At 49.8% G+C, this 21047-nt stretch overlaps 6 protein-coding genes across 6 annotated transcripts; 5 read left to right on the forward strand and 1 right to left on the reverse strand.

The window, feature by feature from the left end:
• Positions 1-732: 732 nt before the first annotated feature.
• KY384_004523 (uncharacterized protein) lies at positions 733-2384 on the reverse strand (the record flags this gene model as incomplete). Its single annotated transcript, XM_044813028.1, has 6 exons — positions 733-1166; positions 1264-1762; positions 1807-1925; positions 1977-2045; positions 2101-2199; positions 2327-2384. 6 exons carry the CDS (start codon positions 2382-2384, stop codon positions 733-735), a joined length of 1278 nt encoding a protein of 425 aa, XP_044670448.1.
• Positions 2385-3416: 1032 nt separating this feature from the next.
• On the forward strand, positions 3417-8498 carry KY384_004524 (Type I Iterative PKS; the record flags this gene model as incomplete). Its single annotated transcript, XM_044813029.1, has 6 exons — positions 3417-4261; positions 4319-4832; positions 5218-5552; positions 5599-5714; positions 5771-6220; positions 6292-8498. The coding sequence occupies 6 exons, from the start codon at positions 3417-3419 to the stop codon at positions 8496-8498; spliced, it is 4467 nt and encodes a 1488-aa protein (XP_044670449.1).
• Positions 8499-8682: 184 nt separating this feature from the next.
• On the forward strand, positions 8683-11674 carry KY384_004525 (putative secondary metabolism biosynthetic enzyme; the record flags this gene model as incomplete). Its single annotated transcript, XM_044813030.1, has 2 exons — positions 8683-10562; positions 10588-11674. The coding sequence occupies 2 exons, from the start codon at positions 8683-8685 to the stop codon at positions 11672-11674; spliced, it is 2967 nt and encodes a 988-aa protein (XP_044670450.1).
• Positions 11675-12304: 630 nt separating this feature from the next.
• Positions 12305-15083, forward strand: KY384_004526 (uncharacterized protein; the record flags this gene model as incomplete). Its single annotated transcript, XM_044813031.1, has 2 exons — positions 12305-13162; positions 14118-15083. 2 exons carry the CDS (start codon positions 12305-12307, stop codon positions 15081-15083), a joined length of 1824 nt encoding a protein of 607 aa, XP_044670451.1.
• A 792-nt stretch (positions 15084-15875) lies between these two features.
• Positions 15876-18025, forward strand: KY384_004527 (uncharacterized protein; the record flags this gene model as incomplete). Its single annotated transcript, XM_044813032.1, has 5 exons — positions 15876-15925; positions 16226-16590; positions 16650-17283; positions 17444-17852; positions 17939-18025. The coding sequence occupies 5 exons, from the start codon at positions 15876-15878 to the stop codon at positions 18023-18025; spliced, it is 1545 nt and encodes a 514-aa protein (XP_044670452.1).
• Positions 18026-18898: 873 nt separating this feature from the next.
• On the forward strand, positions 18899-20035 carry KY384_004528 (uncharacterized protein; the record flags this gene model as incomplete). The annotated part of the gene is made up of 1 exon (XM_044813033.1): positions 18899-20035. The coding sequence occupies one exon, from the start codon at positions 18899-18901 to the stop codon at positions 20033-20035; it is 1137 nt and encodes a 378-aa protein (XP_044670453.1).
• Positions 20036-21047: the final 1012 nt, after the last annotated feature.

Here is a 21047-nt window from a genome sequence, read left to right on the forward strand (position 1 = left end):
TGCTAGAGGCTTTTTTGCTGATACGATTTGGGGTAATTATAGTAAAAGCGCTACAGCTACAGCCAAGACGTTAGACGCTGTGATAGGACGCATCAAAGACATAGATCCGGACGCTATGAAAGTACTAGGCGTAGTCAATCCGCTGGCCGGATGCCTGTTGAACAACAAGGGTTTCAATCAATTTGATGTCGCCAAGATTCTGGGTCAGCTTCACTGTTGCTCCCGAAACTTGATACGAGAGCACGAGGCTATTGAAACATCGAGCTTTTCAACGCGCACATATCAATGAGACTTGCTAGTTGGAGACGATACCATGACAGACTCTACCTAAATCCATCTCAATCTGGACTCCAAAGAACCACTTCTCGCACTATCCTGATACGTTCAATCTAATCAATTGATGTCAGTACAGGCTAAAATACTCAATTGCAGCGCGACCAAGCACCCCCACGCGCTGAAAGTACGCCCTCATGGATTTTTAAGAGCGTGAACTTCCTAGTCCAACGGCCGAATAGGCTTGTCCTGACCCCTGCTTTGCCAGAAGGTCTCTTCGTGTCGATTTACCCCCACGAGGTGCTGTCAGTCCGTAGGGCCGTAGATCATGAGCTAGTATAACGAGTCCGGCGCGCCATGAAGCTCCCAAGTAAGGCAGGGGTGTCGGAAGCTATCACTAGTGTTCCGTCAACTGTGTTCCGTCAACAAGCTATTCACCGACATCTGTCCGTACGAGGCCTAGTCTGTCCTTCTCCTCACGAGAATCCTCGTCTTTGGGTGCGGCATGTTAGTCGTCTGAAAGAGAAAGGTCTCTGGCCTTTCTTCGCCGTCCTTAAACTTTAGGTCATATTTCAATAGCACCGACGCCACGACCATCTTTATGACATGACCAGCAAACCACCTTCCCGGACAGGCGTGCCTTCCCAGCCCGAATTGCACTTGAGTCTTATTAGTTGCGACGAATTGGTGCCGGACTTTGTCTGCCGCCTTCCCACCCCCATCCGCCTGCTGCCGCAATTTGTAGAACCGCAACCCATCGAATTGACCTGGATTTGGGTATAAATTTGCGTCGAAGGCGATGGCATCGGCAGGTGCTAGCACCAACGTATTCTGTGGTAAAGTAGTACCGTCGGACAAGTTGATTGGCTTCTTGACTCGACGTTGAAATGTTGCTGTTTCCCACAGAATATGGTTTAGTCGTTCTCCTCTCAGCAGCAATGAAAACAAGGCACAAAGCCGATCAAGAATCAGACTACAGGGCAGACTTACCAGTCAATGGAGGCTCGTATCTCAGTGACTCTCTCATGAAGCTATCAAGCTTTTCTAAGTGAGTCATACTCTCTAAGGTCCATTCGCCATTGCATCCCGCCAGTACCGGCTGGATTTCTTCAATGAGAATCGGCACATACTCGATATGTTTCATCAGGTTTAGCATGATGTTGACAATCAGCTTACTCGTAGACTGTACCGAAACCGCTGTGATAGCTAGCTGGAGAGCGCCTTGGAGAGCACAATCCTTCTTGTCCTCCTCAGGAAGCAGATCATGCATCCATTGTATTGTATCGTTAGGTTTGGCGTATCTGGCCACATTCTCGGCATCCTGCTCCCGCTGTTGCAGGATTGGCTGAATCAGATTTCGAGCACGATCGTGATGTTTGTAGACTCGATAGAGATCAGGTATCAGCATGGCGGCAAGTGGACGGAGGAAGGATGGCACTGCGCGTAATTTGAGAGCGGATAAGAAGACGTCTTTGGTATACTGGTGCAGCTGGTAAGCCAATATGCAAAATGGCTCTCATGCCCAGGATCTACCTTGCAACAAATGTCAATCCATTGCTCGTTACCATACAGTTCGGATCCAACGAAAGCTCTTCCGCTGACGCGACAGATGAGTCGAAGCAATTGTGCGGACAGGTCGACTTCAGACCAGTCTTTTTCATTTTCAGTATGGCTCATGGCAGCTGGAAAAGAGGTTCACTGACCTGTAGAAGTAGGGAGGTCCATCGAGAGCGCAATATCAATCTCGTCTCTCATGGCTGGGAAAATTTTCGCTAAAGCAGAAATTCAGCCTCAGATGCATTTATGCATCCTTGGACGGAAACATACTCATATTCTTGTTCAAGTCACGGAGAATAACCTGGTTGACATAATCCACCTTCGAAGGATCAAACGGCTTGAACGTATACCAAGGCAACATGAACTTTTCTAGAACGTTAGCATTAGCGCAAACAAGAGAACCACCAACCAAGAAGGTCTCGACATTGAACCACTCACGTCTCGTAAAGATGAAGGAAATGTATGATCCGGAAGCATTTTCAGCTCATCAACGTACGTGGGAGGAAGCACGACTTGATAGCCCTCTGAGGTCCAGACCTGCCATGGTCGATCATAGAACTGGGAGCGATCAAGTCGTCAGAATTGGCATAGACATCAAAGTGACATTGAGGAGATCAACCTTGGAGTATCCCTCTCGTAATAGCTTCAACGAATCCCACATCCATCGCTTTTTCGCACCACCAGCCACACGTGTGTCCCATCTATACTTCTGTATGTTGGATTGGGCCGATTTACGTCTATACAGCCGCGTCGAGAGACCAATGATGCATATTGGCAGCGCGATCAGGCCTGCAACAATTGGAGTGGAGTTTTTGGGGATCGATGAGAAGCCATCGAAGATGGTTTCCACGGTCCAGGTAGACAGCTCTGGTATCATTATCGCGTCTTGATGCGAACAATACAAGCGAGCTTCTCCCAAAAGAACGTGAATTAGACGGAGATTGGGGACGATAACCACTTCTTATATCTGGCGCCCACTTCTACTCTTCTCTGGTCACTCTCCTCAAGTTTGAAGTGGACGACTTCGTCATAAGAGTTACATCACGTAGGAATACAATTGCACTGAAATTGAACATAACGTGCCACAATGTCTTGCAGGGGTTTCATTGGTGTCAATCCACGAAATGCATCTGCCAAGACATCTTCACTCCTCACCGCCGTCTGACTGCAGCCCCACGGTTTGTCAGGTGATTCAGTAGGCGAATGGGATTTGCTTCCATGTGCTTAAGATAGGACAGCATGAGCGGAAGACTCCTCAGGTCGTCTATTGGGCGGTGTTGAAGGCTTATCGGACTCTTCTTCCTGCACCTATTCTTTTTTGGTGATTCCGTCCGAAAGTCGAATGCGAGACCAAATCGATCAGTATGCTCTGCTTCTATATAAATGCTGTCTTATCTGGACCATAGTTACTCGGAGAATTTCACATTCGAAGGAAGTGCTTCTGTCAATCGTTTCAGATCTTGGCGTGGTACAGACAGGTCGCAGTGGCGAGAGAGCTGAACCCAGCTAAGCCCCTTGTGCAGCTATATAACATGATCTACGGTCCAACGTGAGACTCAGCAACTTTTCCAGAAGCTTTGTTCATGATGAACGGCTTCAGCAATGGCGCAAGCCATCTCCATATTAACGGCAACGGGCACGATCCAGAGCTTGCTGGCGATCAAATGGAGGCCGAGCTCACCAACGGTACAAGTCATTTGCGTATCAACGGCGATAATGACAGCCATGAGCCTGTCACATCTCCCACGATGAACGGCACCACCTATGGCTTGAGTCATCACTACACTCATGAAGACATTCACGAACCAACTATGAATCACATAACGAATGGCATCACCAACGGTGTAAGCTCTCTTTATACCCACGAGGACAGTCCAAAGACTACCACGAGTCACATCAATGGACACACAAACAACTACTCTGACGGCACTGTCACGGATTCTGTGCCAGTGGCAATCTGCGGCATGGCCATGCGACTACCTGGCGGAATCCGCGACGACAAAGCCCTCTACGAGTTTTTAGTGAACAAAGGAGATGCTCGCTCTGTCACACCTGCCGATCGCTACAATGTAGACGCATACTACAACCCCAATGGCAAACCCGGCACCGTGATAACGAAAAAAGGCTATTTTCTCAACGACATCGATTTTACTCAGTTCGATCACTCTATGTTCACGGTCGCGGCGGCAGAAGCGGAGCTCATGGATCCAAATCAGAGACTGATCCTCGAGGTCGTCCGTGAGGCTATGGAAGGAGCGGGCGAGAAGTGGCGTGGCAAGTCCATTGGAACTTATGTCGGTATGTTCACAGAGGACTGGCAGGAGTTGCATCACAAAGACAGTAATTTCTATCACCCGTACCTCATGATGGGCACACTGGATTTTGCCTTGGCAAATCGGATATCCTATGAATATGATCTGCGAGGGCCCAGGTGAGAATTATTGCCCTGTTGTGAGCAATTGCTCAGTGTGCTGATAGTCTTTAACAGCGTAATGTATAAGACAGCTTGTTCGTCAGCTGGAGTTGGTCTTCACGAGGCTTTAGAGGCTATCCGCCAAGGAAGTATCTCCTCAGCTGTTGTGGCCGGCACTAATCTGATTCTGGCCCCTGGATTGACTGTCTCAATGAGTCTACTCATGGCTCTCTCGCCTGAAGGGTCTTCAAAATCCTTCGATGCCTCCGCAGATGGATACGCCCGCGGTGAAGCCGTTACCGCGCTTTACATCAAACGATTGGACGATGCCATCCGTGATGGCAACCCAATCAGAGCAGTCATCCGTTCCTCAGCTGCTAATGCAGACGGAAGGTCTCAAGGTGGCATGGCCAATCCTAATCCAGATGCTCACGAAGCTGCTATAAGAAAGGCTTATGCTTCTGCTGGGCTTGATATTTCGCAAACTGCCATGGTGGAAGCCCATGGTACTGGCACACCGGTTGGAGACCCGATTGAGGTGGAGGCAATTTCACGCTGCTTCAGAAAAGACGGGGCGTATTTGGGAGCAGTAAGCTATCGCGGTCATCACGGTGAAATAAGTTCATTAAATCTATCCAGGTCAAACCAAACTTGGGCCACAGTGAAGGAGCGGCAGCTCTAACGAGTGTCATGAAAGCAGTGCTGTCTCTTGAGCACCGAACCATCCTCCCTAATATCAAATTCAACAACCCAAATCCAGCAAGTGGGTAGCATCGTTGGTGTGTCCGTCTTCTAGCTAACAATTACAGTTCAATGGGAGACCAATAAGTTGGTCGTTCCTGTGGAAGCAAGCTCTTGGCCCGCAGGACGAGCTGAGCGTATGAGTGTCAATTCATATGGAATTGGAGGGTCCAATGCCCATGTTAGTATTGAATGCTTCTTCAAACACTCCAAAAATTGACCACGTCAAACAGTTCGTCATCGACTCTGCTGCCTCATTCAATCTAGGGACACCTAAGACTATCCCGCCAACCATACAGGAACCAAGGCAGAAGCCGAGACTTCTGCTGTTCTCCGCAGCACGACCAGAGGCGCTCGACGCTATTGTTCACAGACATTCAAAGTATCTTTTAGAACACCCAGAGAGCCTTAGCAACGTAGCATACACTTTGGCAGAAAGGCGAGAGCACTTGAAATACAGAGCATTCTTTGTCACGGAGGGCAAAGAACCGCTAGCCAAGCCAGTTGCTGTGACACGCCAAGACGTCGAGCAGGTTGCTTTTGTCTTTACAGGACAGGGTGCCCAATGGTAACGTTCCACCTCACCAACAGTGTATCACACTAATGAGACCAAGGGTATCAATGGGGCGACAATTGATGGTCGACTATCCATCGTTCTTAACAAACATCCAATTGATGGATAATATCCTCCAGGGCTTGAATGAGGATGCTCCATCATGGTCAATCGAAGGTTGGTGGTAGACACTTTACTTACACAATGCGATAGTGCTGATAGTACGAGCTTAGAAACACTTTTTTCAACGGACAAGGAGCTGAAAATGTCTCGCGCTGAATTGTCGCAGCCATTATGTACAGCACTTCAAATTGCCGTCGTGGATTTGCTAGCTTCATGGGGTATACGACCCGCTGCTGTGGTTGGACATTCGAGCGGTGAGATTGCCGCAGCCTATGCTGCTGGTGCTTTATCGAAGGCAGGTGCCTTGATCGCTGCTTACTACCGTGGATTCGTCTGCAAGACATTCACGAAGGCAGGAGGCATGGCAGCTCTTGGGCTTGGAAAGGCTGATGTGCTGCCTTTCTTATTGCCTGATGTCGGAATTGCCTGTGAAAACAGCAATTCTGGCATCACCTTATCTGGTGATTCAAAAGCCCTGGAGCAGGTCATGCTTGCCGTCAAAAAGCAACATGAACAAGCATTCGTGCGACGACTGCAAGTTGAAATGGCCTATCATTCAGGTAAGTTGTCCCGGTGGCATGAGGACCCAACTTCTTGTTTGCTATCAGACGATCACGCTAACGAATTCAAGATCACATGAGGATGGTGGGCAATGGCTATCGCGAGCTCATATCCAAGCATGTCACTCCGCACACACCTACGATTCCATTTTACTCCAGCGTCTACGGCGGCAAAGTTCTGACAGAGTCATACGATTTTGCACCCGATTACTGGCAGAACAATCTCGAGAACCCTGTCCTATTCCATGGCGCTGTCAAAAGCTTGTTACGAGACTCACCGCGTATGGTCCATGTAGAAATTGGGCCGCACCATGCGCTCCTCGGACCTTTGCGCCAAATTTATAAGGAAACCGCCGTCTCCATACAACATATACCAACTCTTTCCCGAGGCCACAACGACACCCGAGCGCTGTTGTCAACGCTGGGTCAGCTTTATACAGCAGGAATATCTGTGACGCTTCCTTCAGAGCCGAGTCAAGAGTCTCGAGTATTAACGGATCTTCCTCAATATCCATGGCACTACGAGCGATCATACTGGGCAGAGACGCGTGTGATGCAGAATTGGAGGTTCCGAAAGCATGCACCGCACGATCTTCTAGGCTCTCGCGCCCTCGAATCGACCGAACTTAATCCAACATGGCGCAACGACATCCGCGTTGCGAATGTTCCTTGGCTGAAAGACCATTGTGTGGGCAATGATATAATTTTTCCTGCTGCAGGCTACATCTCTATGGCTGGCGAGGCAGCTCGCCAACTTGGGGATCTAACCACATCCTCTGACTACACAGTCAAAGAAGTTGAGCTCCGTCAAGCCTTGGTGCTTCAGGCGGACGGTTCTAAGGAAGTGGTCACATCGCTCCGGCCGCAGAAGCTGACAGTGACCCTCGACAGTGAGTGGTATGAATTCGATATAGTATCCTATGATGGATCATCATGGAACAAGCACTGTTCTGGTCTCGTACGCCGCGGACGGGCATCAAATTCGCCACCACAGTGGAAGCGAACACCGCAGCCTCTGCCAAGGAAAGTGTCGTCCAGTCGTTGGTACACGACCTTGAGTCGCGTCGGATTGAACTATGGTCGCCGTTTCACAGGGCTGAAGAATATCACTGCTGGGGTGACAGAGAGTAGTGCTGTACTGGATATCACAGATGACCCAGGTGACGAGCCGGAGTCTGCATATCCTCTTCACCCAACCACACTGGATATCATGCTGCAATCGTGGACAGTAGCTGCATTCCGAGGAGTTTATGGTGCCTTTAACAAATCGTTCCTACCAACTTTCATCAAAGAACTTTACGTCGGAGTTGGATCGGGACAGAACATCCACGTCAAGACAATGACTGTCTCACATAATGCCGCTGCGGGCCGGGATCACGCGGAAGGCCAGTCATACGGGGTTGTTGAAGACGGAGAGAATGTTTTTATGCTGAAGGGTTTTCAAGGAACTCCACTCCCGTCTGAAGATGATGCTCCGGAGCTCACTGCTCTGCAAATGCAGTGGAAGCCAGATTTTTCCTTCCTCGATGCAGCAAAGCTTACTCGGCCCACATATGACTTTCGGGATCAAATAGCCTTGGCTGAGAAGCTGTATGTGCTTTGCACTCTTGAGTCGCATCAAAGCCTCCAGGGCGTCAAATCTACCCAGAATCATTTCGAAAAGTACCGAGAATGGATGAGTTCCCAGATACCCCGCTTCGAGCAGCCCGGATATCCGCTTGTCGATACCGTAGAGCTCGTACACATGACTTCCGAGAACCGCCGAAAACTCATTCCTCAATTTCTCGAGCAGTGCAAGGCAGCTGGTGTCGGTACCATGGCAGAATCTGTTTGGCGAACATATGATCAGGTGGTCAACGTATTCGAGGGCAAGACCGATTTTCTGGACCTTCTGATTCATGACGGTACGCTAGCAGGCATCTATGATTGGATGAACAGCATCTGGGACTTCAGCGAATTCTTCCAGTCGCTGGGGCACACGCAACCTCAGATGCGGATCCTCGAGATCGGCGCCGGTACAGGAGGTCTCACAGCCAAGATCCTCAAACAGCTTCAATCTGAGTTCGGCGAGCGACTTTACTTCCAGTACACTTTCACCGATATTTCTTCGGGCTTCTTTGTGGCTGCTCAAGAGCGCTTTAAAGAGTATGATGGGATCGAATACAAGGTGCTTGACGTCTCGAAGGATCCTGTCGCTCAAGGATTCAATCCCGGCGAATATGATCTTATTATTGCCTCAAACGTAAGTGGTCCTAGATACGTGACTGGAAGCGGATAACTGACGAGCATTCAATGCTAGGTACTGCACGCAACACCTATCTTGCACGAAACGTTATCCAATGTCCGAACGCTCCTGCACGATCAAGGTCGACTGTTTCTACAAGAGCTCTCTCCGAGTAAGCCTATCTCATTTTGATCTCGTTTAGATTTTATACTGATATCTGTGTAAAGTAACAAGCAGCATGGTGTATATCATGGGCCTCTTCGTTGGCTGGTGGTTAGGAGAGGCAGACGGCCGCGCGGAAGCCCCTTATCTGTCTCCGGAGGAATGGGACAAGAAGCTGCGCGCAGCAGGCTTCAATGGGTGCGACTCGGTGACTTTTGACAACGAGAGACCATACAATGTCAACGCAAACATTGTTTCGAGACCTGCAGTCGACCTCGAGTACCCAAAACACATCACCCTGCTCTCGGGACCTTCCCAAATCCACCCACTAGCCATACAGGTAGAGAGAGACATGCAGGAAAAAGGATATAGCGTTCAGCATTGTCAATGGGCTAACGGAGAAACTCCCAATCCTGAGCACGACCTTATCTCGTTTGTCGATCTCGATCAGCCACTTTTGAGCAACCCAAAAGAAGCGGATTGGAATGGATTTATCAAAACAATCGAGGCACTCCAGCAAGCAGCAGTGTTATGGCTCACCAACCCGGCGCAAGTCAATTCCAAAGACCCTCACGCAGCACTCTGCTTAGGGATGGCGCGAACCATCCGATCAGAACTTGCCATGCCCCTGGCTACCATGGAATTGGAGGACTGGAATCTGCCAGGCGCGGCTGAGGCCGTTGTGGATGTGATCAGAAAGGTCGAGCAGGGCAAAGAAGACATGACCAGCACCCTAGATCCGGACCTTGAATATGCATGGGTAAATGATACGGTACATGTCGGGCGTTTCCACTGGTATACGGTGCCTAAGGCCTTGAAGGATAGCGCGCCTTCGTCACCAGATACCAAGGCGCTCATGATCCAGAAACGTGGGCTCCTGCAAACTCTACATTGGTCAGGTCGGCCGCTTCCAGCTCTCGCACCTGACGACGTGCAAATTAACGTAAAGGCTGTCGGGCTTAATTTTACTGACGTGCTTATCGCCATGGGTATAGTACACGGTGTCGACGCACTCGGAAATGGCTTTGATACCTTCGGACTGGAAGGTGCCGGATACGTCAGCAAAATTGGAGCTGACATCAACCACGTCAAGGTTGGCGATCGTGTTATGATCCTCGGGACCAGCTCTACGGGTCTTGCCACTCAGGTGCAGCGTCCTGGTCGATTCACGCTGCGTATCCCAGATGACCTAAGTTTCGAGGACGCTGCCACGATGCCCTCGGTTTATGTCACGGTGCTACTAGGCCTTGTAGACAAAGCGCAGTTGGAGAAAGGCCAGTCACTTCTGGTTCACGCAGCGGCGGGCGGTATTGGGATCGCAGCCATCCAGGTTGCGCGATGGATTGGGGCCGACATCTACTGCACCGTGGGATCTGAAGAGAAGGCCAAATTCCTCGTCGACGAATTCGGCATTCCGCGCGACCGCATTTTCCACTCGCGAGACACCAGCTTTTATGACGATCTCATGGCTGCCACCAATGGCGTTGGCGTCGACTGCGTGCTAAATTCGGTCTCGGGAGAATTGCTGCACGCCACCTGGGAGTGCGTCGCTTCAAACGGATGTATGGTGGAAATCGGTAAACGTGATATGATCGGCCGCGCCCAGCTTGCCCTTGACAAGTTCGAGGATAACAGAACTTTCTTCGGAATCGATGTCTCGCGACACGTTGCGCTAAAGAGAGCCACAGGTGGCCGACTCATGGAACTGATGCTCGATCTATACGTTCAGGGGCACCTCAAGCCTATCCACCCGACAACCGTCTTCGATGCTACTGAGGTTGAAGGTGCTTTCAGATACATGCAACAAGGCACGCACGTTGGAAAGATTGTCGTAAAATTTTCGGAGCATGAGGAAACCCTCCCTTGGACTCCGGCCATTCCCAAGCCAAGCTTCCGTGGCGATAGATCTTATTTGCTTGTCGGCGGCATGGGAGGCCTTGGGCGAGCCATTGCCATGTGGATGACCAACTTACGGGGCCAGAAACATCATCTTTTTGTCACGCTCTGCTGGCAAGGGAGAGGATGACGCTGCTTTCATGCAAGAATTGGAATTGATGGGGTGCAAGGTGCAAGCATTTTCCGGGGACGTGAGCGATGAAACTCTGGTCAAACGAATAGTAGCAACAGCACCTATGCCGATCGCTGGCGTCATGCAGATGGCCATGATTCTCCGCGATATCGGTGTGCTCGACATGGACCTCGAAACCTATCAGGCCGTCACTAGGCCGAGAGTACAAGGCACATGGAATCTGCATAACGCCATGGCCGACCAACCAGTGGACTTCTTCGTGCTTTTCTCTTCGGTCTGCGGTATGGTCGGCTATTATGGACAAGCCAACTACGCCGCATCAAACACATTCCTCGACGCCTTCGTGCAATACCGTCACAGTCACGGCCTCGCAGCCTCCGTCATTGACATAGGAGCCGTGGATGATGTAGGCTACATTAGCCGTACTCCAGCAGCCAAGGAGACGATGCTGGCTATGTCGGGCCGCCTGATCTCAGAAAATGACTTTCTTGAAGCACTACAGCTCACGATTGTGCGATCGACTGCACCACCAATCGCGGAGAAGAAACTCACAGGGACGAGAGGCATCCATTTCCAAAATCCCAGCCAGATCACCCAAGCGCTGGAGTGTCGGCTACCCATCATGGATTCCCAGAACAACATCATCTGGAAACGCGACCCTAGAATGGCAATATACCGTAATATCGAGACAGTAGCGACCGACGGCGCGTCGTCGACGGGCGACATGAAACCGTTCTTGGCCGCAATGGCGGAGAATCCAAACCAGCTGGACCAGCCTGATGCGGCCGACTTTCTGGCCGGTCAGATTCGAGATCGCGTGGCGACGTACTTGATGCGTAGAGAGGACGAGGAGCCGTTGGATACAGGGCTGACGCTGTCAGCTGCGGGAGTAGACTCATTGGTTGCGATTGAGTTGAGGAATTGGTGGAAGCAGAATTTGGGGGCTGATGTGTCAGTGTTGGAGTTGATGGATGGGGGGAGCATTCAGCGGTTGGGGGAGTTGGGTGCTAAGAGGCTTAAGGAGAGGTTGGATAAATGAGTGTGAGTAGGGGTACAGAACCTGCATGCAATGGGATGGCCTCCTTCGCGGGAGAAGAGTCCATTGGTAGGGAGTGTGCTCGAAGAGCTAACAGAATGTGGCCGGTTTGCGTCGTTGTTGGAGACGTGGTGGCCTTTCCTATTCCCTAAACTGTCATATTTCTGGCGTGCACAAGATGATTGATGGGCTAGAGGATTGACTGTATAATAGATAACTGAAGCTTGCTTGCCCATGTCAATTCCCCTTTGAAAATAACGCTCCTCATTGTGGTTGAGCTCTTCATTAAGACTCACTTAGGTTTACTGCGATGCTGTGGACCTTCCAAAGAATGCTTGGAGCTATTCTGGGCGACATCAATCATAGGCCCTAACACTAAGCTATTTGGGGCCGCAACTGCATAAGATAACTTCCTAATCTTGGCGCCGCCATCATTCACTACCTTACTCTTACATGACGGCCTAGGCCAGGTCACAATCTCTCGTTACCATGTGAAGCCCACCTATCGTGCCTCAGTCGGGTAGGACAGTGATATTTAATGGAGCGATACGTGCCCTTGATGACATCCAGAATGGATCCTACGTTGTCTCCTACTCTTTCCTTTGCAACTCTCTTTGCTCTACCCAAGCAGCTATGTCTCGCTTTGCACCCTTCACGCGTGTTGACTTAGCATATCGTTTCATTAATGGAGTACCCCTCGAGGCTACGGTCCTGATCCCCAAGAGTACATTTACTTCGCCTAAGGCCAATGGCAAGAAATACCCCCTGATGGTCCGCTGGCATGGTGGTGGCTTTGTTGTTGGGCACAGGATGTACGAACCCTGGTTTGCAAAGTGGCTGCTAAATTTGGCCCTTGATCAGGAGGCGATCATAATTACGCCAGACTACAGATTGCTACCTGAATCCAACGGAAGCGACATACTAAGTGATGTGGCATGCTTCTGGAAATGGCTGGAGAAAGATCTACCTCTATACATGCGGCAAAAGAAGCTGCCACAGCCGGACGTCAGCAATGTTCTATGCTGTGGTGAGAGCTCCGGTGGCTTCATCTCCGTCTATTGTGCATTACATTTGGAGTCCATGCTGCAACGCGATGATTCGAGGAATGATGAGAAAGTGGAAGAGAAAGTGAACATCAGGGCCGTCATCTCAATCTCTGCTCCTTTGGATGCCACGGCTCCCGAGTACAAAGTGCCTCGGCCGCGAGTTTTCATGGGTAGAAGCCCTCCGCCACCACGGCAGGCTTTGGCAAAGATTCGTGCGTACATCAAGGGTATACCTCCAGGAAGCATCCGGACGGGGTGTGAGCCAACCTCCAGCATGTGGGAACTGTTGTTGTGCATAGCCCAGCAAGCCTATTTACCTCGCCTGTTCGGCATGGGCCCTGGGAAAGAGGGCGGCGCAACTCTTGAGGGCCTTATGGAAACATTGGGTCGAGGGGATGATAAGATGGTCCCCTCGTGGATTGTTCACGGGACGAATGACACCATGGTATGTATAGCCCTGTCGTACCATCCTGAAAAAGTGAGATCGGGTATGCTAATACTACAACTGCCCCAGTGTCCATCTGTTTGTTCCACTGGTTTTGCCCAACGCCTCCAAGAGGTTCAACTTGAATTACCAGTACATCTAAGCCTCCAGCCCGGCGAGCATCTGTTCGACGTGGATGCAAGCAAAAACACAGATTGGGTCCGAGAAGGTGCGCGGTTTTTACAGAACCATTGGCCATCCTGAATCATGAATGACGTGGTTACGGACTGGTGAGGAGTGACAGTGAAGACAGGGAGACAATCTCCTAACGAGGAAGCATGCACTTCCATTGGTTGATCTCTTCTCCCAAATGGCACTCTCTCTACTCTTGATTAATGCTCCCACTACTCTCATTTTCTATACTAAGGCTTGAGTCCTCGCTCTGCGTCGTATTCAGATATTCCTTTTCTTTAGACGGCTTCTCGCATGCTAATTGCATATGACTCCATTTCAAAGAGCGTCGCACTGCTGCTCACTGGCATACGTGGACTCACTCTTCATTTCATCCAAATGTGAATGAGTTGTCTCATATCAGCGACGGAATGATGTCCTAGTGGCTCTAAACTTCATGGCCCTTTGCCACGAATTTATCTTTGCGAGAAGTGAAAGGGTCACATCGCATAATCTCAAACTGCGCAGTTCACAGGTCATGCATCTTGCGTCACATGCTTATGTTTCAGATTACTCGATTGGACACTGCGAACCGCTGCGGCAAAGCTGACCGCAGTTGGAGCAGGTGCATTTCGTGGTCAGAAAACAACGAAACATCCCTGCCATCTTAAGCCCAACGACATCGCACCTAATGTTTCTACACCTACAATACCATACCTAATCACTATCACTATCACTATCACTATCAAATATCTCAACATCACGCGTAATGGCCGATTTCTTCGTCCGCCCACCAACCCCGCAGGCAATGGTCCACCGCCTCCCGGACAAAGAAGACCTCCCTTCCGAAAATTCCAAACCAGAAAAATACATCATCCTCATCATCGCCTCCACAGCCGTAGCAGGCAAAGTGCAAATCGCCCGCTCAGTCGCCGAATCGCTCTCCTGTCCCCTCTTCCAAGGCGACAGTTTGCACGAGACCGCTGCTCGCGCTTCCATCGTCGGCGTGCCGAAGCGCCCCACCCACGCCTCCAAACCAAACCCCAACCCTGTCGGACACGATGTTGAGGAAGATGGAGGGTCGGGTGGTACAAGTGGCGCGAATGAGGGACGATATCAGCGCATGTGGCTTTCCAAGATGACGAGGACTGGATTGTTGTTCCCCGAGGAGTCGAGGGCTGCTGCGGCGGAATTTTCGGGTTTTGGAGGCACGTCGTCGACGGGGACGAGTCGGCGGGGGTCGAGTAGCTCTGTTGCGTCGATGGCGTCGTCAGATGGAGATGCGGGGGGCTCTGGGGTCAGTGGGGGAAGCAGTGCGGTGGGTGTGGGCTCAGGGGTGCAGACACAGAAGTTTGTGAACCGGCCGCCTGTGGCCGTGCTATCGGATGATGAGAGACTCAGGAAGGCGAATCCGGCGTTGATGGTTGTGACGCATCCCGAACTGGAGGAGTGGCATCGGGAGTGTATTCGGAAGAGTGTGGGGGAGTATAAGATTGGGGTTATCTTTGTGCCGTTGTTTGTGGAGGAGGGGCTACGGGATGGGGACGGGGTTTTGGAAGAGGAGGAGGAAGAGGAGGAATTGCCTGTGTTAAAGCCTTTTGATCCGTCGGGGATTGCGAATTTTACTTCTTTAGGGGATTTTGGGGCGGCAAAAATGGATAGGGCGAAGACGCTGGATGAGGAGATTGTGTTGAAGGTCGATGTTGAGGCGAAGGTTGAGGAGCTTATTGAGGAGATTGTTGAGGGGGTGAGGGATATTATGAGTCTGTAGAGTAGAGCAGTGGTTTATGAATAAACGCAAAGCGCTTCTACCTTTTGCCATTTGCAATGGCTTTGTGCGAGGGGAACGGAGATCAAAAAAGGTCTAATGGTGAGCAGGACGCCCATCGTGATGTGGGTCGAAGTGGGACTTGGTTTTGCCTTTGGCTAATTGTCTGCGGTGACACTGCCCAGAGTCTAAGTAATTGGTAGCAAGAAGATTTGGCTCATAAATAATCTGAGAACCTTTCGACATCAGTAGTAGCTAACGTGATGGCCACAATAAAACAATGATGATGCACGTAACTTCAACCACTATATTTTGCTAAATGACCCTTAGTTCTTTACAGACTACCGTAATCTGCCCGGACCCGAGGGCTAAAGGTTCACCTACAGGGTTGGCGCCTTGGCTCCCGCCTGGGCCGCTGCAGATCTCATGTGCCATGCTCAGATTCCAATGATAATCGTTGGCAACACTGTCGCTGAGTATTCAAAGCACAAGCACAAGGCTCCAGCCAACATTGAAATGGATGGGCCGATAGTTGGTCTTGCATTCTTCAAGATGCCTATGCAGTTAGGGCACATGAACCGCGATTTATTGAGTCTTCTCGATGAGCTTGAAGGCCATGAGTGGTCTAGGCGTCGATGTTGGCCACGGCCACAAGGCTGAGCTTTCACCCCACCAGATCCAGCTTCAAATCTGCAGGCCTTGAGGAACCCAATTTGTTCTATCGCTACTTGCAATGCTTACGTCCATTGACCCGCTATCCTCAGCGCTGTGAAAGTGGAAAGAGGCTGACAAAAGATGTCTCAACATTCGCCTCCAGCATCGTTTCGCGACGGCTTGGAACCAAGGTAAGCGCCCCCACAGCGTAACGAAGATACGCCCCTAAATCGACACATAGCTCCAATGATATATTTATCGCGGTCATGGGTGTGACAGGAGCCGGCAAGAGCACGTTCATCTCGAGGTGCTGTAATAAAACACTAGCGATCGGGCATAATTTGCAAGCTTGTGAGTGCATCGCGGCTTCCTGCACCGATTGAGGCCATCTGTGCCTCATAACTTTGATGAACAGCGTTCCACTTCATGATATCAGTCACTGACTCCTTACTAGGTACGACCGCTGTTGACGTTTACCCCTGCCAAATAAGCGAGACTTCCACAGTCTACCTTATAGACACACCTGGCTTTGACGACACGAATCGAAGTGATAATGAAGTACTCTCCGAGATTGCATCGTGGCTCACTGCTTCATATACTCAAAAAATCAGGCTAAGCGGTATCATATACCTGCATCGAATCAGCGACGTTAGAATGCAAGGATCAGCGAAGAAAAACCTTTTTATGTTTAAGAAGCTCTGCGGGCAGAATGCGCTGAGTAATGTGATTCTTGCGACCACAATGTGGGATCGAGTAACCGAAGCTGAAGGCAAGGCTCGTGAAATGGAGTTGACCTCGACGCCCGACTTCTGGGGATGGATGGTGACTCAAGGGAGCAGAGTCTATCGGCATACAGGTTTGTGAAATAGCAGATCCTGACTTTGTACCATATGCCTGATAACGTCTGGTGGTTAGGCGACAAGGAATCAGCATATAGACTGATTCAGACCCTCGTCCAAGACAATACTCAGGTCATCCTCGCCCTTCAAAAGCAGATGGCGGACGAAAACAAGAGTCTGGACGAGACTGACGCAGGCAAAGAGCTTCATGCTGAAATTATCAAGGAGCGCGAGAGGTTCGAAAAGAGCTTGGCTGAGGTACAGAAGCAAACGGCCGAGGCTCTCGAAGCTCGAGATAAGGCATCGACCGAAGCGCTCAAAGAGGTACAAGATGATTACAAAGACCGCATTAAGCGGCTTGAGCGGGCAAGAAAAAACCTTAAGACTGATTTGGAGGAGTTACATGAGAGAAAGTTTCAGAAGATCGAGGCCAAATTGCAAGAAGCGAGGAATGAACATTTGGAACAGCTTCAGCAGATGGAACGAGAACGTTCACGAAAGGAGGCTGAATTGTTACGCGAGAAACGCGCAGCCGAGCAGCGAGAGCTGGAAGTTTCTGCCGCACTGAAAATGCTTCAACTCAAGGAGGACTCCACCGTAGGCACCGCATCACAAGCCAAGAGGAAGTCCACGAAATCTTCTTCATTGAGGCAAGTTCTCACAATTCACAAAGGTGGTTTCGATGCTAATAGTCCTCCTAGACTCGACCTGTGCGTTGCACTAGCGGGCTCAAACTATTATTTCATAGGTCCACAACTCACCGTGGGGTGAGCAATAGCCGTCGCTTTCTCATCAGGACGATGCTAATCACATCTTAAGTTACCGTGACTGGTGCAACACCCGCACATACAAGAGCATCTCGAACTATAGGATCATGGCTTTAGGGGAGGATGGAAGTTATGTGTCTATTGATGACGAAGATGTTTGGTATAAGTGGCTGTTAGAGGAATCTCACTACCCAGGTCTGAAGCGAAAGCTTGAGACTGTTATAGATGGAGATGAATACGGAAGATTATCGCATATCGTTCTGGGGTCCAATGGAGACTACTTCATCAAGGGCGAAGACTGCGCTTATTGGAATTTGAGCGCAAAGATGATAGAACACGTCGGACTGAACGAGAATTATTTGACTGTTGACGTCTGCGCGCTTGGTCAAGATGGCAGTTACATTGTACAGTTCGACAGCGGTAGGATAAAATGGAATCTGAAAGAATGTTATCCCGGCTTGCGTGACTGGCTGAAGAAAATTGCGGTCGAGGGGCCGGGGACAAACATCTGGGTAAGATAAGCTGAATCCTGCATGATCAAGTCGTAGCGTTGGGCTGATTGCTCCTCTGATATAGGCCGCGGCTTTAAGTGCGACAGATGATAGATATCTCGTGGTTTTGGAAAATCGTCGTTGGAAGGCCAGATATAATGATTCCGAATGGAAGGAGTGGAAAGCATGGTTAGGGGCGCACGGCTGCTCGGTGGCTTAATCATCCAAGCTCTTGTTCATAGATAACATTACTACGCTGAAAGCAAGTCTTCGATAAACGTTACTCCACTTCCGTTTTCAACGACTTAACATCGTTACCACGTCGAGAGAGACGTTCCCACTTCAGCTTTTTTTTACGGTGGGGTTCATACAGCCTTCATATTCTTTCTTACGCTCTGATTCAAACGAACCTGAAGTCGGAACTCACTCTGAGTAGTCCGAATCTTGAACGTGACTCCTCATGACGCTCTGAAAGGATGAACTGAGTCCTGTGCACTGCTGGATGCGTGACGCGAGTCGGGGGCAGCCAAAAGGCCCCTATCTTGTCACCTTACTACGACTGGCTACTGCCCGCAAATAAGCAAGCATGCTAACGCACGATTACAGCACACCTTGACGCCGCGTTGTACTAGTAAATGGTGTTCAATCGCAACCTAGACTTTGCAGCTTTCCTGTTGAGAAGGCTCCATCCCAATTCATCACACAAATATGGAAACTACTGCAATTCCTTCAGGTGGCCCCTCACTTGACCAAAGTCTGGACGATTTCCTACGATTTACAGGAATCAAGAATGGTGATGTACGAGGCTGACAATCCTAATTAATCGACACTTAGCTCATGATGTCAGGGGGTTAAAATACCTGTCTTCTTTCTTGTTCTAGGAGTGACAGGCTCCGGTAAAAGCACACTGGTACAGCATTGCACGGGAGAGAATGCAGAAGTCGGCCACGATCTTCGCTCTTGTAACGCATCTTTCCGAGACTATCGGAGACGAGTGCACTAAAGAGTTCTGTAGGCACCAATGACCTCTCGGTACATTCTTTTTTCATGACAACTATCACGTACACATGATCGATACGCCCGGATTCGATGATACGAACCGCTCAGACATCGACACGCTGAAAACCTTATCAAGCTACCTGAGCGCATCCATCGCAAACGGTATACGCATCAGTGGCATTATCTTCTTGCACCGTATATCAGATAATCGATTGGGTAACACTGGTTTCCGGAACTTGCGCATGTTCAAGAAGCTCTCTGGCACGAGTACGTGGCCAAACACAGTCATTGGAACTACTATGTGGCAGACTAACGAGTACGAGGATGGTGAACGGCGCGAGAGAGAACTCATGGGCAATGTCAATTACTTTGGCGACATGCTGTCTCGAGGTGCAAAGCTTTTTAGAATTGCAGAGCATGGAACAGGTGTGGATGAGCAAAGACACTCAGTACTGCGTATTGTGTCGTACCTAGTCCAACGAATGAGTGATCTACCTGCGGTTGAGCTTGAGATTCAGCGTGAGTTAGTTCTTGAAGGGAAAACTCTTGATGCCACCGCGGCTGGTAGAGAGGCCCTGGGGGACCTCTATCATCTACAGCAACAGCTTGCTCGCCAGCTCGAAGATGCCCAACGAGAAATGCAAGAGGCAATAACCCATCACGATACGGAACATGCGCAGCAACTTCGAGCTCTGGAAGAGGACTGCGAGCGACAAATCCAAGACTCAAAGAGAGAGCAGGAGAAGTTGAATTTATCCCTAATGGAAATGCACGAGGAGGAAATGGAGAGAGTACAGATGAAACTAGATGATTTAGAACACGAACATCAAGCTCTACTTGCGAGAAAACGACGGGAGCTTCAAGATATGGAGGATTCACAGGTGCTTATGCGTGAGCAATTCGCGATCGACGCAGCGCGATGGGAGAAACAATGTCTAGATGCGGCGACTCTGCAGAAGAAGCGGCGCGCGCACGATGAACTAGATCGAGAATGCAAACAATCTGTTGCGAAAAGTAGACATGAAGCAGCTCAACAAGAGACCCAAATACGATCGATACGTAAAGCAAGGGGCGCCATGCGGCACAATGTCGCGAATGGTATGTCGAGTGGTGTGGCGAACGGCGTTACAACAGCGCTCACGACCGCATTGGGAGCAGCAGGTAGGATATCCTGTGCGTCATTCCTTATTAGTACACAAACTTAACAGTTGCAGTGCTGGGTGGAGTCATGTGTGTTGTTTCTTGATCCTGGTCTGAATTGCTTTCCAGGAGCCTCCAGGACTTCAGCGTTCAGGTCATTTGGCCAGTTCCAAGACAACAAGAGGAAGCATACGTCAGAAAACTCGAGGAGGGCCACAGGCATCACGCAGTACAAGCTCCACAGCTTAGCAAATTCCTTCTTAGACTCTGTCCTCGAAATTTTAAAATACTTTGTCATGTACATACATCTTTTATGACTAGACTGACAGTTAGAACGGGCTTACTGCTGGCGTTCTTGGCCAAGGTTTGGTACTGTGTAACTCGAAAAATTCAAGATTTTGTCTGCCACGGGCAACTGCTAGATGCTCGCGGGAGTGCTCAAAGCAAAGAAACAAGAATTGAATCAATGCAAATGACAAATGTTGGATTCACTCTACTTCTGAGAGCTGCCATTTTTTGTGGATTTGCATACCATACGTAAGTTGCCTCCTACTTCTGACTTTCCCAGTGAGCCTCGCTTTTGAAGGAGAAAGCTCGAGCTGCAGACTGGAAAATAACGGCCTTGAGCCTTGTTAAGATCTCTCTATTACATCGTATATGGGGCATATGAAAAGTATCTTCAACATAGTAGTAGCATTGATTTCTTAACAAACTGCTAGGAAAGATTTGCAACGGAACATACAACATAAAGAGATGTCACATACTGCAATATAGAATGAGATTGCCTAGACTATTCAGACTTTCCAGCCCATTTAAGTCGTCGAGTCGATAAACCTCCTCGGACCCTTTAGGTTCAGGAATAGACTATTTCGCCGCTACATGTCCATTGTGATACCCTCTAGATAGCAGACTTGAAATGGCAGTGTCTGACTTGTTACCCAAGGGGCCGAGGGTTGGTTCATCGGAAGGTGGCCACGCCAAGGCCAGAGCCATCAATGAATCAAGAACCTCAATAACATATATCGTATTGAGACTGTTAAACAAATTTGATAGAAGGACTCTCCTACCAGATATCAT

The sequence above is a fragment of the Bacidia gigantensis genome (assembly GCF_019456465.1).
Source record: "Bacidia gigantensis strain McMullin 20006 chromosome Unknown contig_231, whole genome shotgun sequence".
Lineage (NCBI taxonomy): Eukaryota > Fungi > Ascomycota > Lecanoromycetes > Lecanorales > Ramalinaceae > Bacidia > Bacidia gigantensis.